General features: G+C 45.6%; 1 protein-coding gene across 1 annotated transcript in view; it reads left to right on the top strand.

The window, feature by feature from the left end:
- The window catches only part of Sdk1 (sidekick cell adhesion molecule 1), a 429935-nt gene that overhangs the window by 266482 nt on the left and 140731 nt on the right, over positions 1-22722 (top strand). Inside the window, 1 exon segment of the mRNA XM_032887198.1 lies at positions 3145-3266. Coding sequence (XP_032743089.1) covers positions 3145-3266 — 122 coding nt within the window.

Raw genomic sequence — 22722 nt, 5'->3', positions numbered from 1 at the left:
GCCCCCAGGAGCCCTCAGGAACCCCAGGAGTCCTCAGAAGCCTTCAAGAGCCCTTGGGATTCCTCAAGAGCCCCCCAGAAGTTCTCAGGAGTACCTCAGGAGCCTCCAGGAGCCCTCAGGAGCCTTCAGGAACCCCCAGGAATCCTAGAAGTCCCCAGGAGAGCCATACATCCATCTTCCCCTCTTCTTATGGTGCCATTCTAAACAAACTTCCTCTGGGTCCAGACTTTGTGTAGAGATAGAGGAGGAGATTGAGAGAGCAGCTGAATTCACAGGGTGTCATCCCTGCTATCAGTCGGGGATGGTGCTCCATTGAGTGTGGGCCTAGTCTGCACCAGCAGGAGGATGTGTGACCAATCCTGTCTTCCCACCTGCATATAGTGGCATATTACAAAGTAGTAGCCTTAGCACTGACATGGGGCAGAATTACAGGTGCTTGTCATACCCCTGAGAGTTGGGCCCACCAGAGGAACTAGTCCATGGAGGTGAGATGAGACTCCCGAGTTTGCTTTGGGATAAATTCTCCATTCCATATTCGTGGAAGTTCTTCACACTAAGGCAAGACAGAGTTGGTTTAAGTCTTCTGCCTACAAAAAGATCCCTTATGAAATATTTTTTCCTTCTATGTGTGGTCCACTTGCACATATGCATGTGATGGTCAGAGACCAACATCTGTTACTTTCCTTCATTTCATTTCAACTTATTTTGAGACAGAGTCTCTCACTCAACCTAGGGCTCACGGATTGGCTAGAGTGGCTGCTTAGCAAGCACAGTCTCTGCCTCCCCAGAGCTGAGATTATCAGGGACAGTTGCCATACCTGGCTTTATATGGGTTCTATGAACAGGCTTCCAGCACAAGGCTATCACAATGGCAATCGGGAATCAAAGAATGCCACAGAGTCACACTGTGCAACAAACCTCACACAAGAGATTTATGAGGTGGAAACATAGAACAGTGGCTGCTCCTGAGAGGGAACAGACCAGCAGCAGGGTGGGTGGATGGGCAGGCCCTGATAGGGTCTTTGGAACATGTGCAGTAAGCTAGTGGAAAAGCACAGTGTGGCTGGAAGTATTGCTTGGCCCTTAACCCTGAGTCATGGGGGTGAGGATCTCCAAGTCCTGGATTCAGGGACAGGGCAGGGGCAGTGTGATCTTTGGCTGGTCTGTTCTCCATTCTGATCATCTGAATCCAGATCCTAATGCTTGTACAGCCAGTGCTCCCCAACACATGTGCACGGATGGTACCCAAATAACTGATACCCAAAACACTTACATCCCCAATCACAGATTGAAAATATCATTAGTACGTGATATTTTCATAGCGGTGGCCCTAGTATGGGCATTATTTTATATATTAAAAATGGAGCCTGTACCAGAAAGAATGAGTGATACACAGATAATGTGAGTTGCAAGGTTTTGTTGCCTGGACACTGTCCACTCCCAACAGGGAATGAGTGCACAGGCCTCTGGAAGCCTCTCTATATCCAGCATTACTGTCCCTGGGCTATATGTCACCTGGAACTGCAGTAGAAGAGTCAGAAGGAAAATGGAGGCACCTACTTAGAGTGAGCATCTGATGGCCACTGTGAATGGAGACTGCTGAGATTCTGCTCAAGCCAGATCACCTGTAACTGGAGGGCTATGCTAAGATACTAAGCAGCACCCTGAGTCCTGCAGGAAGAGCCTCCTGCAGTGATAAGCCCTCCTGAGGAGCTGGCTTTTGTTTGCTGAGCTGGAGGTTTATGTCCATTAGACACTGAAGAGCCATTTCTAAGAATCCAGAGAGCCAAGGACTAGAAAGAAGAGTCACTTATCCTTTACTTTAAACATTTTCTGTTTAAAATTCATTAAGTCAGATACAGAAGGACCCTTAAGATCCTAGAGACCTTGCTTGTGACAATCTCAAGCTGTTACCGAAGGGGCTTTATTATCCTGTGGCAAGACCTGCCTTCAAATACCCCAGCAATGCAAGCTAGAACATTTCCCCTCAGGAACCTGAAGATAGCAAGCTTACTTTCTTTTATTCCTCTCTCCATTTTTCCTTCCTTCCTTCCCTCTCTCCCTCCTTTTCTCTTCTCCCCTCTCTCCCTATCTCTCTCCTCCCATACTTACTCCCTCTTCTTTCTTTCTCTTAGATTCTAGAGATGGAATCTTGAGCCTTGTGTATGCTAGGCAAGTGTTCTACCACTGAGCTACATCCCAACCTTGGTTTTGTTTTGACCTGTTTGTTTGAATTTTTTTGAGATAAGGTCTCATGTATCCCAGGCTAGTTACCTCCTATGTAACTGAGGATAACCTTCTGCCTTCATCTCCTGAGTACTGGAGTTACAAAGGTGCACTGCCAAGCCTGGTCTTGCAGTGCTGGGGATCAAGCCTAGGGCTTTGTGGGTGCTAGATGAACCCTACCTGCTGAGGTATACATCCAGCCATTTGTCCTCACTTTTTAAAGAAGTTCTTCTCTGCATTTTCCCCTTCTCTCTCTTTAACCTCTATCTTCCTTTTGGGAATTTCTCACTGTAAACACTTCGTTGAACTGGCAAGTAAACCTGGTCCCCTACAGAGCAGTCTACTAGTGTCTGAGTATGAGTGGGCTTAAGGCCAGAAAAACCTCAGATAGTAGGGCTCATCTTCTACATTATGCCATTTCCAGAATATCTGAGTCCAGGAAAGAGTTCTGCACTGTTACCTGATTTTGTTGTCTTGGAAACCACATCCAAGGCCTACAGATTTCCAACCCTTCCTCAACCCTGACTTCCTGGGCATCATGGGAGCAGGGAAAAGAAGTCAGACAGTCCTGTTTTGGTGTCAGGGCAGGAGACTGAAGGAGGTAATAATGTTCCCTTGTCTTTCTTTGCACAACAAGTGCCTATTAATTATCTGTTCTGTTCAGAGATGAATAAGACAGGAGCCTTCTAATGCCACTTCAGATGGCCTGGAGCACAGCAGGTGGCACTGTTAGAGGAAAGACCCTGCTGTGAGGCCTTGCTGGGGGAAGCTGTAGGGCTTCTCACTCTCCTGTCTTGGTAAACAAGTGCCTTTTCCAGTAAAGAGTCATTTTGAATGTTTTCTCCCTAACCTGCTTGGCATCCTCCCTAAGCTTTAACAGAAGTTAACCCTCTTTCCACCTCTCATTCCTTCCTCTAGATCTTCCTGGTGCTCCATCCAATCTGGTCATTTCCAACATCAGCCCTCGCTCAGCCACGCTCCAGTTCCGACCTGGCTATGATGGGAAGACGGCCATCTGCAGGTGGATTGTGGAGGGGCAGGTACGAGTCTCATGGCCTTGTATATCAGTTGCTTTTTTCAGTGTTGTGGCAACATACTGACACGGCAGCTTAAGGAAGAAGGTTTATTTTGGCTCGCAGATGCAGGTATTGTCCATCAAGACAGGGAAGTCATAGAAGCAGGAGCAAGAGCTAGCCAGTCACATGACAAACCACAATCAGAAAGCAGAGAATGACTGCTGGTATTTATCTCATTTTCTCTTTTATATTCAGTCCAGGACCCCAGCCCAGAGGACAGGGACACTCATATTAAGAGTGAGTCTTTCTACCTCAACTAACTCAATCTGGAAACTCCCTCACAGACATGGCCAAAGCTGTGTCATCTAGGTAATCCTAGATGTTCTCAAGTTGCTAGTATTAACCACCTCCCCCTGAAAGCTGGTGCTTCCCAGTAGAAAGATGACAAGGACCTGCCCTTGGTGGATTGTTGATGTTCCTTGGAAGAGAAGATTGGGCTCAGGAATAGCATCAGACACTGGGGACAGGGTAGGCAAGGATGAGAAGACTAGGGTCCTGTCAGATGATCAGAGAAGTAAGAATAACAGTGAAACTTCAAGGGCAATTTCAGAGTGGAACTCCAAGTTATATAGAACAGCTGATTGGTTTCTAATTCTACATCACAGTTAGTTACCAGACTGGTATGGCTTGTCTGGCAAAGAGCATCATGACTCAGGCAGCTTTTCTAGACCAGGCTCTGTCTCCAGGTGCTGTTCTGGGCATGGAAGATCCAGTGGTAGCTTGTGCTATGAAGGGAAACATCTTCCCTGTATGGCAGCATCTAGTTCTGCAGGGTGTGTCTGGAAACAGCACAGAGCATTAAGAAGTGATGGGAATATCTATCATATTGGTTCCAGGATGGCACATGGAAAAGACTCAATATATTGCCAAGGGCTATACTAAGCATGGGAGGGCTTGGACGTGAAGGAGTACTGTGTAGATAGGATATGCTGGCATAAACAAATACCACTCATTCCACTCATACCATGTTCTAATAATGGAGAAAAAGATAAAGAGCCAAAATAGGAGCAGTGAGTGTTGAAGTTTGGAAATAACTTCTATGTGATTAGTTCCTGGTGACCCATTACTGTTCTTGCACTGGGTAGGAAAAATCTCTTCTGGGAATTGGCTATGAGTTAGGAAGTGAATCTTATGTATACATGTATAAAAGTTTCACCAAGCCTACCTTTCTGGAAATCTATATAGAATCCCAACAGTGTAAACCAACTAGATGGAAGTGATCATCACTGGAGCTGAGACTATTTACTCGAGAAAAATAAGAGTTATCTGTATGTTTTTTATCTAAAAAAAGAGAAAGAAAAAACATCCGTGGTATTAAAACAAATGGGTAAGAGCAGACTTTGATACTCTTAGAAGAAAAATGTGTCTATGGAAAACTAATTGTCATAGCTCAATGTTTATTGGTCTTAGTAGATAAGCAAGCACTAAGGCACACCTGTTGTTCTTTGAAGCATCCTTATACTCCTTGTTTCTCTCATCACTCCTCATCCACTGGCAGCCACTTGTCTTCTCCTATCATTATAGGTCACATTCCTTTGTTGTTTAAAAGTTGACTGCCCTTTTTCCCAGTGCCATGCCCTGTTGACAATACATAGGCCCTGGAGAGGTCCCTGCAAGATTCCTTCTAATGATACCACTTGGCACTCTCTGCCTCCCTGTGTCCTCTAAACCAGAAGTTCATTGTAAAAACTTGATGATATATGTCTTCCTCTCTTCTTCCTGCCTTCCTTCCTTTATTTCCATCTTTTCTTCTTTCCTTCTTTCCTCTTTCCTGCATCCTCAGCATACCCTTGGTGTTCTGAGAATGTTAAGGTAGATCAAGAGCATAGAGTCTCAATAGAGCAGCAGGTAAAGATGAGCTGCATAGTCCCTGATCACTACTCTGTTATTTCCCCCATTGATGTTTTCTCTAATGAACTTATCCATGCACACTCTTTCACCTGAATTGTTGTCTTTGGACACTCAGAATAGTAATTTTCTCATTCTCTCAACCTTTACTCACTCTATCTCTGGAACTTTGAAGAGGAGCCATTGCCCTTATTCTCCCACATTCTTTAGGTATCCCAAAGCCAGGAAGGCAGAAAACCACTTAGCTCTCTTTTTCTTTCACCTGTAAATTGTCAAAGTAAGTCATAGCCTACTCCTTCCAGTGTTAAACAGATTTACTTTCTGTGTGTGTCTGTGTCCTATCTCTTTTCTAACATTGCAGCAACTATGAAAGCATATGTTTTTATATTCAATATGTTCTAGGTGTACTTATTGCTCAATTTTAATCAGTGTGTGTGTGTGTGTGTGTGTGTGTGTGTGTGTGTGTGTGTGACTTCTATATATAGAAGTCAGAGAATGTTGTGAGGTGTTAATCTTCACTGTAACCTTGTGTGAGACAGTATCTCTTGACAGTTGTGTAAACTAGGTAAGTTTGCTTCTGAGGTTCTGGGAGTCTCCTGCTTCTTCCACTTACATGTTCATAAGAACACTGGGATTATGGACATATGCTACCATATCCAACTCTATATAGGCTCTGATGATTCAAACTCAGGTCCTTGTGCTTACATTATGAGCATTCACCCACAGAGGTGTTTATTTCCTTTACCTCCATTGTTATTCTTTAAGCCCTAAATTTACCCATCCTTATCCCTTCATGAACTAGGTCTCTTGACATGAGGTCATTTGATTTTCTTGTGGTACATGGTATTCTAGGACATGGTGACCTCCTGCTCCAAGCTCATATGGGCTGTTTCTACATAGGCTTCAAGTAGTCTCACATAACATTTAAATATCACAACCCAAGCACCAAGAGCTGGGAGAGCTCATCGCTACCATCTGCTCATTGCTTCTAGACTTTTCAGGTCAGGAGAGTAAATACACTACACTTTTTGTTAGATTTACTTATTTTATATTCATGAGTGTTTTGCCTAAACACACATTTATGGACCATACATACCTGGTGTTCATGGAAAACAGAAAAGGGCATCACATCAACTAGAACTGGAATTACAAACAAATTACATGTGAAACATTATGTGTGTCCTAGAAATTGAACCTGGGTCCTCTGGAAGAATATCCAGTGCTCTTAACCACTGAGATATATCTCCAGCCCTTGGAAAAATGGTTTCTGTTTTGTTTTGTTTAACACCAAAAGGTCACAGTGGTATTTTCAGTTTCAATCCAATATCATTATCCTTAAATTTATATCTTATACTAAATTTGTCTTATACTAAAATTAATTTTTCAGAAGCCCCAATATTCTTATTTTCTTTGCCTGACCATTATATTGAATATAAAACAATGATCTCAACAAAGTAATCAACAAGCCTACCAAATATAATGTAAGTGTTTGTCCCTGGGTTTAATTCTCTCCTATAATCACAGATAAAATGCTGAGCTTTAAAAAAGAAATCACGTAGTAGCATTCTTTCTTTCTGTGCTTTCATCATCAACTTGTATATAACTAGACCATCCATTTCATGTGTTGTATTCTTTTGCCTTGCTTATTAGTAGTTACTTTCTATAAAACTTGTTTCACCTGAGAGAAATTGCTAGGGCTTTTAAAGATTATTTTCACTTTGTAACCATTTACATTATAGCAAATTTGTAACCATTGACATTGTTGCAGAGTCAAAGCTATAGAAAAGTGATATACTAGGAAGTCTAGGTTCTTTCACCTGTCACCACACCCCATAGATACCATGCCTACTTGAATTTTACTCTATCATTTGTGTGTATATGCTCATGCATGTAGGTGCATATATGTGTGCAATATACATGTGTACATATTCATGTAGAGATCAGAGGTCAACTTTAGCTCTGATACTGTTCATCTGGGTTTTGGAACAGAGTCTCTTATGAGCTTGGAGCTCACCAAACAGGCTAGGCTAGCTGGCCAGCCAGCCAGCCCTGGGGATCCTCTTGTCTCTAATTCCCAAACATGGATTATAAATGTACATCAGCCATACCTGGATCTATTTTACTTGCAACTCAGGTTACAAGGTAAGCACTTACTGAATGAGGTATTACCCCTGCCCTCTGTCTTTCTCCTTGAAAACAGAAGTCTATCTACATATTCACATTACCTTTCTTATATGGAATACAGCCTCTTCTCTTCCCTCAGTGACAGTTACTGCAATCTGTACATTTCTTAGTGGCTCCTTCCTTCTTTCCTGCAGTTGAACTGGTCTCCCCAGAATGCACCTCCTAGGAATTATTTAGCCAGTCCTCCATGTTGGACATGTGGTTTCTACCACTACCATCAACAAACTGCCAAACACTGAGTGCATACACAATATAAACATATGTGCTATTAGAATCCTACAGGTCGAAGTCTAGTATGGGTTTCGTGGTTAATGCATGCTGTCCATAGAGAAACTCCCCCTCCAGAGTCTCTAGTGAGGAGCTGATTCTGTGATCATTAACATGAAGGTAGAAATAAGTTTTGTGTTGGGAGCCTGAGATTTGGTATGTGAAAAGCTTTGTGTTAGGGTGCTTCTAGCTGCTAAAGGTCTCCTTATTGGGTGTTTTCCCATTTTCAAAGTCAGCCACAGCAAAGTGGCTGGTCTTCAAGCTTGGACTCTTCTTGTGCTTTGGTTTCACTTCACTGACACTCTTCTACTGCTTTGTACCCCTGTGATGACTTTGGACCAAATAATCTCACTGTATTATATGGATGCTTTTAGCCTTGTTGCCATCAGCCTAGACTCCATGGCTACACACACCTTGTACATAGGTTCCAGGAATCAAAGGGGATCCGGGATTGTTCTACTAAGAAGTTGATCTTATCATTTTGCATTTTTGCTGCTGTACCTTCTGATTAGACCCCAGGCATGAGGCTTATGAGTCAAACAGCAACTGCATACTAACTCTTCCCAAAAACTGCCATACATATCTTCTATGGTCTACACATGGCATGCTTAACAGAAACACGTATATAGGATGAGGTCTAGAATTAAAAGCCTAACTTCCAATAGAATTAAGTGCAGCTTCTGAGTCTTCTCTTACATGTTTCTGTGTAGGTAGCCAGGCATTCCCAATTTGTATGTTCTAAAGGAGCCATACCCAATTTTCTGCCCCCACTTCTATTCCCATAAGCACTTGCGTGCATCTATGAGCTTTCCCTTTCTTTCTTCTTTCCTTCCTTCTTTCCTTCCTTCCTTCTTTTCTTCCTTTCTTCTTTCCTTCCTTTCTTCCTTTCTCCTCTCCATTTATCCATCTTTCTTTCTTCCTTTTAAAAAATATTTACTGAGGAGCTACCCAAGAAATTGTGCATGGTAAGCAGGTGCTCTACCACTGAGCCACACCCCAACCCTAACTGCCACTGTACCACAGAGCTATATACCTAGCCTTTTTATCATTTATATTTTGAGACAAGTCTCATTAAGCTTCCCAGCCTGGATTTGACCCCATCCTATAGCCAAGGCTACCCTTGAACTCTTGGTCCTCCTGCCATAACCTTCTATGTAGTTGGAGTTGCAGGTCTATCACACCACACCAGCCTTCTTTTTCTGTTTCATTTCCTTTTACAGTCTTGCTGAGAGAGCTCAGCTCCTTTATCATACTAAATTGAAGCAGTGATAGGAGACCATCTTTCTTATTTCTAACTTTAAAGAAATTCTTTAAGGTTTTATTATCAAATATGACATTTATGGAAGGTGTCCCTCTTTTTTATAGCTGGTTTTTCTGTGTTAAGACAATTGTTTTCCAATCCTGGTTCGCTAGGACATTTTCTCCTTGTTATTACTCTTTTGCATTTTATTTTATTTATTGGCAGATAGGTGTGCACATGTCACAGCACATATGCTAAGGTCAAAGGACAATTTGCTGGAGTCAGTTCTTCCTCTCCCCTGTGGGTCCCAGTGATGGAATCCAACTTATCAGACTTAACCACAAGCCCCGCTGAGCCATCTCACTGGCCTTGAACTTGTTTTCCATTGAGCTTAGCTTTTCCTGACTGCAGGTTGGGCTCAGTTTTTAAGATTAGTGGCTGTACCTTTCGTCTGTCCCTGTCATTCTGGGTGCCCTAGCAAGGAAGCTATGGGACATGTTACCCACAAATAGTCCAAATCCATGGCCCATGGATCCTGGCTCTGCTTCTCTGAGGCTGCCTAACAGTCAGTCCAAAGCCATCTTTTAAAGTTTTACCTACACTAACCATTTCTAAGTCTTTGTAGTGAAGGCTGTCTTCAAGACCATTGTACTGTGAACTCCCGGCAGCTGAGATTGCCCACAAAATAACTGCAGGGGATTGGTCCCTTCAACCTTCCATCATGGAGGAGTGAGGGGTTTATGACCCCTCAGACAGTCTATAGGTATTTAATAGTTACCAAGGAAGGGAAGGAGAGAAAGAAAGAAGGATTGTTTTCTTTAGTAGTATAGCCACTAGGAAGGAGAAGGGGATTCATGGAAGTGGGAAGGTGGCCAAGAGAAGTCGGTGAAGGATAAATAATATCAAAATACATTTTTTATATATGGATTATTTTAGAAATTTAGTACATGCCAATAATAAGTTTTAGTTGCTGTAATTGGTTTCCCATTGGAAAATACATTAGAAGGTACAAAGAGAATACAAGAATCCTACAGATCCCCACCTCCTACCCTCACCCCTACCCCAACCCTACCCAGGCTCACACAAAGGCCCCTCCAGGTTCTGTGTGTTGTGCCAGGACTTCCTTGGAGTAACAAGGTCTAATTACAGGACACAAACACACCTAGCCCTTTTACCTCACTCATCACCTTCAACCATACATGTAATTTTTATGACTTTAACAGTTTTGAAAATTATCAGACAGTCATGTCCTATAGTTTTTCTCAATTTGGGTGTATTGGAACTCTTCATGAATCTTCCAGAATCTTCACTTTTGATCCCAGACCCTCATTGGGGGATTCTAAGGAAGGTTCTACCACAGCCCCTCACTGAGGGATTCTAGTCAGGAGCTCTACCACTGAGTCACACTCCAGCCCCTCACTGGGGGATTCTAGGTAGGGGCTCTACCACTGAGTCACACTCCAGCCCCTCACTGGGGGATTCTAAGCAGGGGCTCTACCACTGAGTCACACCCCAGCCCCTCACTGGGAGATTCTAGGCAGAGGCTCTACCACTGAGCCACACCCCAGCCCCTCATTGGGGATTCTAGGCAGGGGCTCTACCACTGAGCCACACCCTCAGTCTCTCACTGGGAGATTCTAGGCAGATGTTCTCCCTCTGAGCCACACCCCAGCCCCTCACTGGGGGAATTCTAGTCAGGAACTCTACCACTGAGCCACACCCCAGCCCCTCACTGGGGATTCTAGGCAGGGGCTCTACCCCTATGCTATATTCCTAAACTTCTTCATTTTTTATTTTGATAGAAAGTCTTAGTAGGTTTCCCAGCTTGGTCTTGAACTTGTGGTCCTGTTCTGTCTTAGTAGCCGGAATCATGGGTCAATAACACCCAGTCAAATCATGCCTACCATATTCCCAATATTTCAGTCCTGTCTGTTTTTTCTGACTAGAATCAGTGACACTCACTGGCTCTGGCCCTAGGTTGCTACTTCTTTAGATTTAGCTGTACATCTGTCATTTTCTTTACTGGTCATCTCTCCCCATGTTTTCCCTCCTGGTTCAATTTCTTTTCTTTTTGATTACATTTGATCTGTTCATTGTTTTCATGGTTGCAATGCTGAGAATGTTAACGTCTCCCATGGTACAACCAGGTAATCTAGACGTATCTTTACTTTTGTGCTATCCTCTGAATGGCAATTTAGCGTTCTAAGTGCAGGAATAGAAAGTCTGAAGATAATAGCCCAGTTTTTTCTCATTACTATTGCTGATGTTGAAGCTTGCTTTCTACCCCATTTTACTTTGCCAATAATCAAGTATCTTAGGAGTTCTTGTATTCTGTACTCTTGAATAGCTTTATTATATGTCATGTCTAGAAAGTTCTTTGGTTCATTTTTTTTAATGTGTATGTGTAGTACACATACATATGTGTGGTTATACTAGTGTGCATGTGAGCGTGAAAGCCAGAGGTTGACATCAGACATCTCTCTAGGTTGTTCTCCACTTTATCTACTGAGGGTCTCACAGATCCTAAGCTCACAGATCCAGCTAGTCTAGTTAGTTGGTTTGGCCCAAGGGCCCCCCCGTTTCTATCTCCTGAGTGCTAAGATTGTAGCTGAGCTCCTATGTCCCCCAGCCTTTTATGTGAGTGCTGGGTTCCAAACTCTGGTCCTCACACAAGCACTTTACCCATCACGCCTAAGCCCCAGAGTGCTTTTGAAGTCAGAATGTATTAAACACTTTGATTCTAAAAATTCATTTGTTCTGGAAAATTCTTTGTCTCAATCTGTTTAAATGCAGCCTCTCCACTGCCTGTTGTTTCTTGCTGGGCTTCTTACTGGATATAAGAAATTTCTCCTTTCTTTATCCTCCCGGGCTCTTACCATCTGCTTACTATTTTTCTTGTCTTTATCTCTTGTGCCCCTATCTACATAATGCCCTCAGATGCAGCTTCCTGTAAATTAATTCTCTGTTGACCTGTATCTCATTGGCCTTTTTTTTTTCTCTTTATAAGTTTCTGATGTCAGTGGCTGTTATTTACATTTTATACAGCTCTATTATTTCTGCCTCTCAAAATAGATAGTAATAGCAACAGTCTTTCTTTTGTATTATTGGTGTTATTTATTTATTATTGGTGTGTGTGGGTGTGGGTGTGGGTGTGGGTGTGGGTGTGTTTCATGTACTTTTTTTTTTTTTTCTTTTTTTTTTTTTTCGGAGCTGGGGACCGAACCCAGGGCCTTGCGCTCGCTAGGCAAGCGCTCTACCGCTGAGCTAAATCCCCAACCCACATGTACTTTTGTATGACAGCCTGAGGCCAACTTTTGGTACCATTTTCCAGGACACTATCTATTTGGTTGGTTGGTTGGTTGGTTGGTTGGTTGGTTGGTTGGTTGGTTGGTTGGTTTGGAGACAGAATCTCTCACTGGCCTGAATTAAGGTAGGTTAGTTGGCCATCAAGCCTCAAAGATGCTCCTGCCTCTACCTCCCTAGCACTAAAATTACAAGCCTACATCATCAAAGCTGGCCACTTACATGGGTTCCAGAGATCAAACTTAGGTTCTTCAGCTTGCAAAGCAAGCGCTTTACCCACTGAGCCATCTCTCCCTCCCACAGTTAAGTTTCTTTGTTTTACTTTGGTTTTAGGCTTTGGCGATGTTGTTAAGACCAGGTCCTCTCTATGTGAGCCCAGTCTAGCCCTGAACTCTTGATCCTCCTGTGAGAACCTCTCCAGTGTTGAGATTACAGTTATACTACCACCCAGCTACAATCCATCCCTGTGTGCCTTTCTATGACTTCTGGTTTGGTTTGGTTTTTTCCCTATAACCAATGGTTTGGTAGTACAATTTCATATCTCTGAATGCTTTTTAATAGTCACTCAATATCCCCTTTCTCTAGACCCTCTAAACCAAGGAGTACAGCATGCATAGCATTTGGGGAGACGCGTTTTGATTCCCATGTTTATTAGTTCCCATGCATTAGCTCCCCTTTTTGTAGCCAAAGCCCCATTTTCTCTTCTCGTCTCAGTTTTGTTTGCAGAATGCAAAGGGGCAGAGTGGATTCTTTTGCTTATCTCTGCTGTGCAAAGGCCCTGTGGTTCACCTCTGTGAACCTTCTTCCACCCCTTATTTGCTAAGAGAGATCCTCACTCAGAGCCAACACATTTCCCATTTCCCCAGCTGAATGATTGTAACCGGATGACTGTTGTATTCTGCCCAGCTGCTCTCTGGCTGTTGTGGGGTTATTCAGCCTGTTGTATTGCAGGAACTGAAAGGCCCATCCCCACATTCCTGCTACAATATTTCAGTTACCTCAGAGTCTAAAAGTTGACTTCAGAATGGAAAGTAGCTCTTTTCCCCCTCTAAGGCTCCCTGAGCTCTCTGTGTCTGTCCCTGTCTCAGCCGGCTAACAGTCTATAAATAGAAACTTAGTTCCCATCCCCAGAGGACTGGTTTCTCAATGCACTTCAGAGTCTTTGGAGTATATGGGGGCGAAGGGAAGAAGTTAGAAGGAACCTGCTTCAGTCTCATCCTTGGCGTTTGAGACCCCGAGTTGCTGTGAGAGAGCAGGATGGGAAGTGTGCGTGGCTGTGGCATCTCTCCCCAGCTGGTCTTTGTGCCACATGAAAGTAACAGATTTTCCTGTAAGAGTCTGAACAGGCTCCCCCAACAGAGTGCTGGGGAGGGAGGGATGTAGGGTCTCCTAGAGTGCAGAAGGCTGGGGCACCTCTTACATGCTTTTCAAAGGAGATTGGTAGTGGAACATTCTAGAAGGTTTTGTTTCATTGCCAGGACCATCACAACGCTGTGCTTCCTGGGAGACTCCACAGTATACGGGCAGCAGCAAGCCTCAGGAAACCCTCCCAGGAAACAGTGGGAGGTGACTCCAACTCTTCTGATACCAACAGAAGAGGCTAACACAGCCCAGTCTGCCTCCTGAGCATTGCTGAAGTTGTAAGGGTCACAGCCTGGGCCTGGACGGCCCTAACAATTTAGGCTTGCATTCCTCCTCAATTGAAGAGACAAGAAATGGTGAAGGGGCGAGAGAGGGAAGGGAATTATTTAATGTGACTATATCAGGAATAAAGAAGTCCAGCGTCCCCTCAGTCCATCTTTAGGTTCTGACTCAGGGCTTAGGTTGTAAAGGAGGACATTCCCTGTCAGGGAGGCCTCTCCACCAGCATTGTCAGGGGCCCAGTCTCTCCTGCAAGGAGTTGTTAGAACTATGTGAAACCTCTTTCCAGGAGACAGGTTCCCCTCTGGCTGGCCCAGGCATCTGCCTTTTCCTTCTCCCAGCATGAGATGACTCCTGGGGAAATTCCAGTTTCTCGACATTATCTGTGTGTGTGTGTGTGTGTGTGTGTGTGTGTCTCTGTCTGTCTGTCTATCTGTGTGTGTGTGTGTGTGTGTGTGTGTTTATGCGCGTGCTTGCATGCATGCATGTGTCATATGCACTTGTGCATGCCCCCATCCTGGCAGAGGCAAGAGGCCAGTGCTGGGATGTCCTCCTCTGCCACTTCACTGTGTTGTCGGTGCCAGTGAGAGCACTGATCCTGGAGCTTGCTGTTTCAGCTAGCCTGACTGGCTTGTGAGCCCCCAAGGGTCTGTTCTCCCCACCTCCCCAGCACTGAAGCCACAGGTGCACTCCACCACACCTAGCTCCTTTTACATGGGTATAAGTCGTGAACGTGGGTCCTTGCAGCTGGCCTTTGCTACTTTTTGTTTCCCACCCACATCACTAGATAGGAGAGAAAGATAGAGCATACACACACACACACACACACACACACACACACACAGAGAGAGAGAGAGAGAGAGAGAGAGAGAGAGAGAGAGAGAGAGAGAGCTGAATCTAATTTCATTCTTCTTGTTCCTTCTTAGAGCACAACTACTAACAAACTGCAGCCAATCCCCCTGAACGACCAACAACCACCCACCCTGCCTCTCAGAGCCCTAACATTTATATACTCTCTGAAAAGTTCCCAGAATTCCAATTGTCATACAATTGCAGAAACTACCTGAAGCTGGCAAAACCATTCCTCTGCTAGAGCATGAGGCAAATCACAGTCAGCTGCTGCAAAGCAGTCCCATATCCCACACCTGGGATTAAAATGAAAACCTAATAATATTTCTGTGTTTCTTAAAGAAAACCAAATTCCAGACTCCTCACTGCAGGTCATCATGTTTGCACAGCAAGCACTTTTTCCACTGAGCCATCTCCCAACACCCACTGTAGAGTATCTTCATTCCTGCCACAGGATGGTTACATAAGGGACAGGTAGGGTTCTCAGAGGACACCCAGCCTGTAGGATGTCTCACCCCTGTAGGAGACACTGGCCTTCTACATACATTACAGGAGTGAAGGTCCAGGGTTCTCATTGAGCATCCTTCCCACCTGCCCTGTCTTTATCTTTACAAGGAAGACCCAGAGTTAAATCACTGCCTAGGGCCACACAGCAAGGGAGCAGTAAGCAGCCACAGAAGGCCTGGAAGGTTGTGGATAAGGACAGGCCCTGGAGCTAAGAACGAGACAGGCTTGCTGGTGTAGTTTTTCTCTGGATGCCCTGTGAGCTGACCAGGGCATGTTGGAAGATGGTGAGGGTTAATTACCTACAGCCTCCAGACCACCTTGTACTACTGGTCTGACACAAAGCAATCCTGCCTGTTGGAAGAAAAGCCATTCATGTATTACCCAGGGCACTCTTGCTGGATCAGGTTTGCCAAGGGATAGAACAGGTGTCGATGGCAGTGGCCTCATTTGGTTGAAGATGGTTATTCATGTTCACCCTTCCAAGCATAGCAGTTCATGAGATTACCTTGAGATCATGTGGTAGATGACTGAAAACTAAAGCAAGTTGGTCAGCCTCAAGAGAAGGTGTGAGAACAGGGCGGGGTGGGGGTGAGTTTAGAAAGGTTTGCCAGGGACTGGGCAAGATGGCTCGGTCTGTAAGTTGCCTGCCTTATAAGTATGAGGACCTGGGTTTCATCCCCTCCTGTGTCCATGTCTGTTTGTTAAGCTAGGTGTGATGGTGCAGACTTATAACCTCAGGGCTAGGGAGGTGGAAACACTTAGAGCTCTAGGGTTTGCTGGCTGCAAGCCTAGCCTACTTGGTGAGCTGAGGCCAGTGAGACCCTACCTCAAAAATCTGATGTGGCCAGCTCTCAAGGAACAACATCCAGTTTGACCAGAGGACTTCACTTATACATACACATAAGCGTTTAGTTGACTATGCACACACATGCAAAGCATGCATGTCCATTTTGTACACACGAACTCACACATGCACTAGAACACACACACCCACAGAGAGAGAGAGAGAGAGAGAGAGAGAGAGAGAGAGAGAGAGAGAGAGAGAGAGAGAAGGAATTGCTAGGCTTCCAGAGGTGCATGGAGGAAGGAGAAGGCCATGCCATCTGGGACTGTGAAAGGCTCAAGAATGGAATGACATGGAGCTGAATGTCCAGACTCCCTCACATGCCCTGCCTGCCCTGAGCAGCACCAGGGCCTGAAGTCTGCAGCTTCCTCCTAGGCCTGTGTGTGTGGTGTAGCCTCAACTCCACATCCATGCCTCCCACTTCTCAGTGCATCATTCAAGTTCACTTGCATTCTGGCCACTTTTTAAAAACCCACTGGTGTTATTGTTGGGCTTGTGTGTGTTTGCATGCATGTGAACATGTTCATGTGTGCACAGGTGAATGCATACATATGTGCACAAGAAGGCAGAGGCCAGAGTCCACATCAGGTATCCTTCTCTATCACTCCCCACCTTAACATGTTTAGGTTGGGTCTCTCACGGAACCCAGAGCTTGCTAATGAGAGGCTGGCTGACCAGGGAGCCTTGGGGATCCACCTGCCCCCATTTCCCTAATGCTAGGACTAAAATCATATGCTACTAGGCTCTGCTTTCTTTTATGTGTGTTCTGGGGATTGGACTCAAGTCTTCTCCCTCTCCCGGTAAGCACCTTACCTCTAGCCATCTTCCCAACCCCATACGCCAGGGTTTTTGCCTTTAGTTCTCCTCAGTGAATTATGGGATGGAAGATGCTTGCTGTTGGAAAAGCCCCATATCAGACCCTTGTGTCAATGCTCGGGTGTGGGTTTAAAAAACAAAAAGAAGCTTTTGTGGGTATTTCTGGCTCCCTAATGCTTTGCTTAATTAGTAACCTCTGGCTGCAGCTGGAGCAGAGCAGCTCTTCCCACGGTCTCACTACTGTTGTCCTTGGCCACCCTGCCCCCACCTCTGGCCCCCCTCCCTCAGCTCCTGCCGCACATGGTTCGGCCATTTGCTGTAGTCTAATAGCCCAAATTGCTGCCTGTCTCTTGCAAAGGCTGCTCCGGGGCAGGATTCTCGGTAATGAAGATGCTCTCCGTAACACTTTGGGTACAGATAAAACTGTTTCCATTCTGAAAATGGAAATCAGAGATGGGGGTGGGGGGAACCCGCTAAGTGCTTATTTGTGCATAATAGTAGCCATTTTCTTAAAAAGGAGCTGTTTTAGAGAGTGTTATGGGCTAATAAAATAAAACACGAATCTGTTCCATGCTGGTCTCCTGGTAACTAAGGAACAGTAGAGATGGAGATACCGTGGGGCCCCAGTGTCTTCAGAGGCAGCCCCGACAGACACTGAGGTTACCCACAGTGTCAGTAGCCATCCCTGGTGAAGGGACGCATGCCTGGGGGACACCCAGGGCACAAGGTAATGCTATGTGTCTTCTAGGTGTGCTCAGAGGGTTCCTGGGACTCGATTGGATGGAGGCTGATAGATGGAAGGCCACGGGTGGCACTTTGTCTCTCGGTGTGCTGCCACGTGTAACCACAAGGATGTATCGCAGGGTTATATATCTTCTGTTTACCTAACAAGCCATTTTATATAAAGCCTCTTGCAATACATACACACTAGGGGTGAATTCCAGGGCAAGCCTGTCTGAGCAGCTGAGCATGTCTGTCTCCTAATAGAGGCTTCTGTTCCTAGGCAGAGCATTCCCTGCTGCCTACGCAGCCAGGGGATGGAAGTGTGGCTGTGGGTCCCAGCCTGGGCATTCCCTCTGTACCCTCTGCTAAACTCTATGGATCCGCTCCTGCCTCTAGCCACACAAGCTGAGCACTGCATAAGCCCCAGGCCTAGGACTTAGGGCACCAGAGACAAAACAATATTCCCAGCATCAGTCAAGGAGGGAAGACACTCATGGAAGATACAGATCCAGGGTCACCATGAGCAGAGTTTACCATGGCTCTCCTGTATATACAGACTGACGATTCCATGTATATGTATAGACAGTGCCAGCCTACGATAGTTTAACTCATGAAATCTCAACTCCACCCTGCTACAAAAGCAATAGCCCACAAGTGCACCATGTTGCCATGTTGCCAGCCTTTTCTAGATATTGCTTATACTTCTGTGTTCCCCCATGGCTGTGTGTGTGTGTGCATGAGCCATTCGACTCGACAATTTACTATAAAATAGAGCTTGCACTAAAGGGCATTGGCCAAGTGTAGGCCACTGAGAATGGTTAATGAGCGCCAGGCTAAGCTGTGATGCTTGGTAGGGTCAGGTGTGGGTTGGATTTATTGTGACTAAAGCCTTCTAAGCCAATGGGCATTCTGCTTCTCTCTCTCTCTCTCTCTCTCTCTCTCTCTCTCTCTCTCTCTCTCTCTCTCTCTCTCTCTGTGTGTGTGTGTGTGTGTGTGTGTGTGCATTACATAGCATTACATATGACATATGAAGGGCAGAAGTAGATATCAGGTGTACTCAATCACTTCTCCACAGTTTCTGAGACAGGCTCTCTCACTGAACCCAGAGCTCACCAACCAACTGGACTGGCTGGCCTAAACCAGGGAGAACACAAACAATCCACCAGAATGGACTCAGGCCTAGGGTATCTGTGACAGTTTGGGGTCCAGGTGAGACCAGTTGCTCACAGGAGCTCAGAGGGAGGCCAGAGTCACAGATACTCCCATGCTATCTTTGGTGGACAGAGACCCAAGGTGGGCCACACTCTCATTGCATCTGGAGCTAGAACATTACTAGAGTTGATCGGGTCAGAGTCTGGGCCCTGATATCCCTAACAAGCTAGGCTCTGCCACCCTGCCATAGCAATGCCAATTAAAGAGCCCTGTGATAGAGAAGGAAATGTATTCAATGCGGCCACCATGGGAAGAGAAAGGGTAAAAAGGGCCCTCAAATCATCTTTGTGGTCCTGACACAGAGTTTGGGTTTAAACAGATGACAGTGTTGTGTACAGCTGTGCCGTCTTGGCTAAGTATGGACCTCACACATCAATGCATCACGACTGTTTGGGCCCCAGCCTCTCCAGCAGGGACATCTGAGGAATTGTTAGAACTGTGTGAAACCTCTTTCTGGAAGACCAGGCCTCTGCCTTTTCCTTCTCCTAGAATGAGCGTCCTGGGGAAATGCCAGTTCCTTGGGGCACATTGTCTCAAAAGTCTGATAGTCAAGAGAGGGGGTGCCGGTGCCTTACATTATCTTTGCTCCTTCTGACAACCACTGAGAGGCAAGACACCACCAGTGATGCACTCAAATTGAGCCTGAGTCTGGGCTCCTTTTATCAGTAAAAGTTAAATCCAGAAATAGCAAGGAGCTAGCCAAGCACACACCAATCCCCCAAGCTTCACTTGGCCCAGAGGGTAGAGTATCTCTGCAGACAGGCCCACCTGTTCCTGTCCCCCACCCCCAGCAGGTCACTTGCTTTGGGAAATGGACTACCTCAGGAGTGCTAAGCAGTTCTCATAGTTCCATGTACACATAAGTTTCCTGCACTTTTCTCTGTGGAGTGTGTGTGTGTGTGTGTGTGTGTGTGTGTGTGTGTGTGTGTGTGTGTGTGTGTGTGTGTTTGCATGCACACATGCATTGGCACGGCATGGCATGTTTAGAGATTAGGTTTCGGTCCTGGCCTTCAACCTTGTTTGAGTTAGGACCTCATTCACCATTGTTCCATTGGGGTAGCAGGCCTGGAAGCTTCTGGAAATTTGAATATGTCACTGTCCCATTCCCTCACTGCATGCTGGTGCATGTTGCCCTGGCCAGCTTTTATGTGAGTTTGGGGGAGTTGAACTCAAGTATTCACACTTACACAGCAGGCACTTTACCCACTAATCCCCTTCACCAGCACCGTTCTGTATTTCTGTCATGTAGTTACTATCCTTGTCTGTCTGCGGATGTTAGGTGGGTGCCATCTAGGCCTTGGCTGTGACCTCACACTGAGACAGGACCCAATATGCACAAGGTAGATGCCAGGGAGCTCCTGTCAAGCCAGCAGATGGATCATGTCACAAATGCCACCTGGGTCAGCTAATGGAGAACTCCTCCCTGAAAGTACCTCTTATATCTCTTTGGCTAACTGTCACCTTGCAGGGTGACAGATTCCATTGGCCACATCCTCTCAACCCCACTTCAAGCTCTGCAGGATAGCGTGTCTGACCTCATCAGGGTCTCCTCCTATCCTGCCCTTCTGTGGATGATGTGGACCCCAGAACAGCATCTGTTAGCCTTGTGGTTGTAGTAAACCCCCACCATCGTTGAATTCCGTTTTCATAATAGGAAGAGTGACATTATTTTCCAGTTGTCTGGCGCATGTACAGAGGAGAGCCGTCAGCGGCTCTAATGGGCCTTCAGCAATAACACAGTGATCTGCATAAATCCGCAGAGACAATGTCATCTTTTGCTCTTACAGTGGCACTTCCCCCAGCGCAGTTGGGTTCTACGGTGACAGGTGACGATGTAGACACTTGAATATTTCCACATTTATTGTTTGTGTGGTTGTCCATAATGATAGCCGAGCAGTGACTTCTCGTCGTGCTCCTTGACTAGCACAGGAAATCTGTAAGGCATGAGGAGCTTGGACTCAGCCTCCTTGCTTATTAGTCTATCAGATCCTTCTAGTTCTGTTGTGGGGACTCTTGAGGCTCAGTCGGTGAAGAGCCTGCTGCAGAAGCCTGAGGATCCCCAGCACCCATGATAAAGCCAGCTTGGTAGCACATACCTGTAGTCTCATCGATGCTAGAGGGGCAGGGCAGGAGATCCCCGGGGCTTGTTGGCGCAGTCTAGCAGAATCAGCCAGCTCCAGGTTCAGGTAGAGAGGAGACATCAAAACTAAGGTGAAGACTAAAGGATAATACTTCTGGACTCCACATCTATGTGAACGTGTGCATATGCACATCCACAAATACCAACATGTATGTACATGCAACACACACAAACATACACGACAAATACATTCTACTTATACACACACCCACACCCATAGAATATACTTACATGTACTACGCATACCATACATATGTGGTAACATACGTACTTCCCATACACACACAACATATCACATAATACTTCCCATATGCACATATATACTTTCCATATGCACATATATACTTTTTATAGACATATACATATCACATATATAGTTTCCCACACACATACATATCATATATATATATGTGCACATACCGTGTATACACTACACACATACCATTACAAATATCATTTCAGGGAACAGAGGTGAATGGGTACATGAACTTCAGCTGTGGGACCAAAGTCAGTATCACCAGGGTCAACATCTCCAGGGTCAGCATCACCAGGTCAGATTCACCAATGTAAGGGTCACCAGGGTCAGAGGGAAGTTCCTGGTCCTGGTGGTGGTTTTTATGTTTGTTTGTTTTTTTCTGAGACAAGATCCGTGTGTGTGTGTGTGTGTGTGTGTGTGTGTGTGTGTGTGTGTACGCGCATGCATGCGCCCATGTGTACACACACAGAAAATGAAATCAAGTGATTTCATCTCTCCTCTCTCTCTCTCTCTCTCTCTCTCTCTCTCTCTCTCTCACACACACACACACACACACACACACACACACACAGTCTGGACTGTCAGCCAGCAATCTTGAGTGACCCTCTGTCTCTGACTCCCCAATCCTCCTCACTTAGGTTGCAGGGGAACACGGCCATACTCATCTTTTTATGAAGGTGCTCGGGATCCAAACTCAGGTCCCCATGCTTGCATAGCAAGTTTTAAACTTATGTAGTTCTGGCTGGCCTTGAACATAAAGCCATTCTCCTGCCTCACCCACCCCAGTGGGATTATAGGCATGGGCTAATGTGCCTGACTTCTTATTCTGGAATTGGGAGGCCAGCAGATCTTGGCCCAAATGGATAATGAAAGGGAACTTTATTTCTTCAACATCCCTTTGTCAGGAGTTGGAGGGGAGGGGCAAATGGGCCACAGTCATCTCTATGGTTTCCATGGGAAACAACAGGAGAGATCGGGAAGCTGTGTGGGAAAAGCAATGGTAGCCCATGGTGGTCCCTGCCTGTGATTTGGGATTTGAGTTGGCAATAAAGCCTTGAGCATCCAAGAGCAACCTTTTCCCAGACAATAAAATTATGGTCCAGTCCTTCAGCACATGAGGCTGTGCAGCAGCAGAGATAGCAGCTCCTAGCACCCCTGAGACCAAAGCAGGAAACGACATCCTTCACCCCAGCCATCTACAATACCCAGCTGTGCTATCCTGTAGGTCAAGTGGACTCTGCATTTGGGGCAGGAGTAGCACTCTGGCCACATTACTTACTCTGTCCTCAGTAGGGGTTCCTGATCAGATTTTGGGGTGGCTTTATCATCCTTGATTTATCATCCATAAGCATCTTGGCCTCTCAGGGCAGCCTGTGGTTTTCATGTGGGTATGTTTGCATGTATAGCTCAAGCCCCTCTCCTTGGGTCCTTGTTCCATCCAGTAAAGCAGAGGTCTTCATCAGCATTTTCAAGATTTAGATGCATTACCATAAACTCCCTGAGTGTGGGGAGGCTTCCTTCTTGCTTTTGGTCCTTGAGAGTGGTCAGATCTAGTGGGGAAGGCAGGACAGGCCCAAACTCCAGCCACTC

Source organism: Rattus rattus, chromosome 16 (assembly GCF_011064425.1).
Source record: "Rattus rattus isolate New Zealand chromosome 16, Rrattus_CSIRO_v1, whole genome shotgun sequence".
NCBI lineage: Eukaryota > Metazoa > Chordata > Mammalia > Rodentia > Muridae > Rattus > Rattus rattus.
The sequence above is the reverse complement of the archived record's forward strand: the minus strand, read 5'-3'. Positions and strand labels throughout refer to the sequence as shown.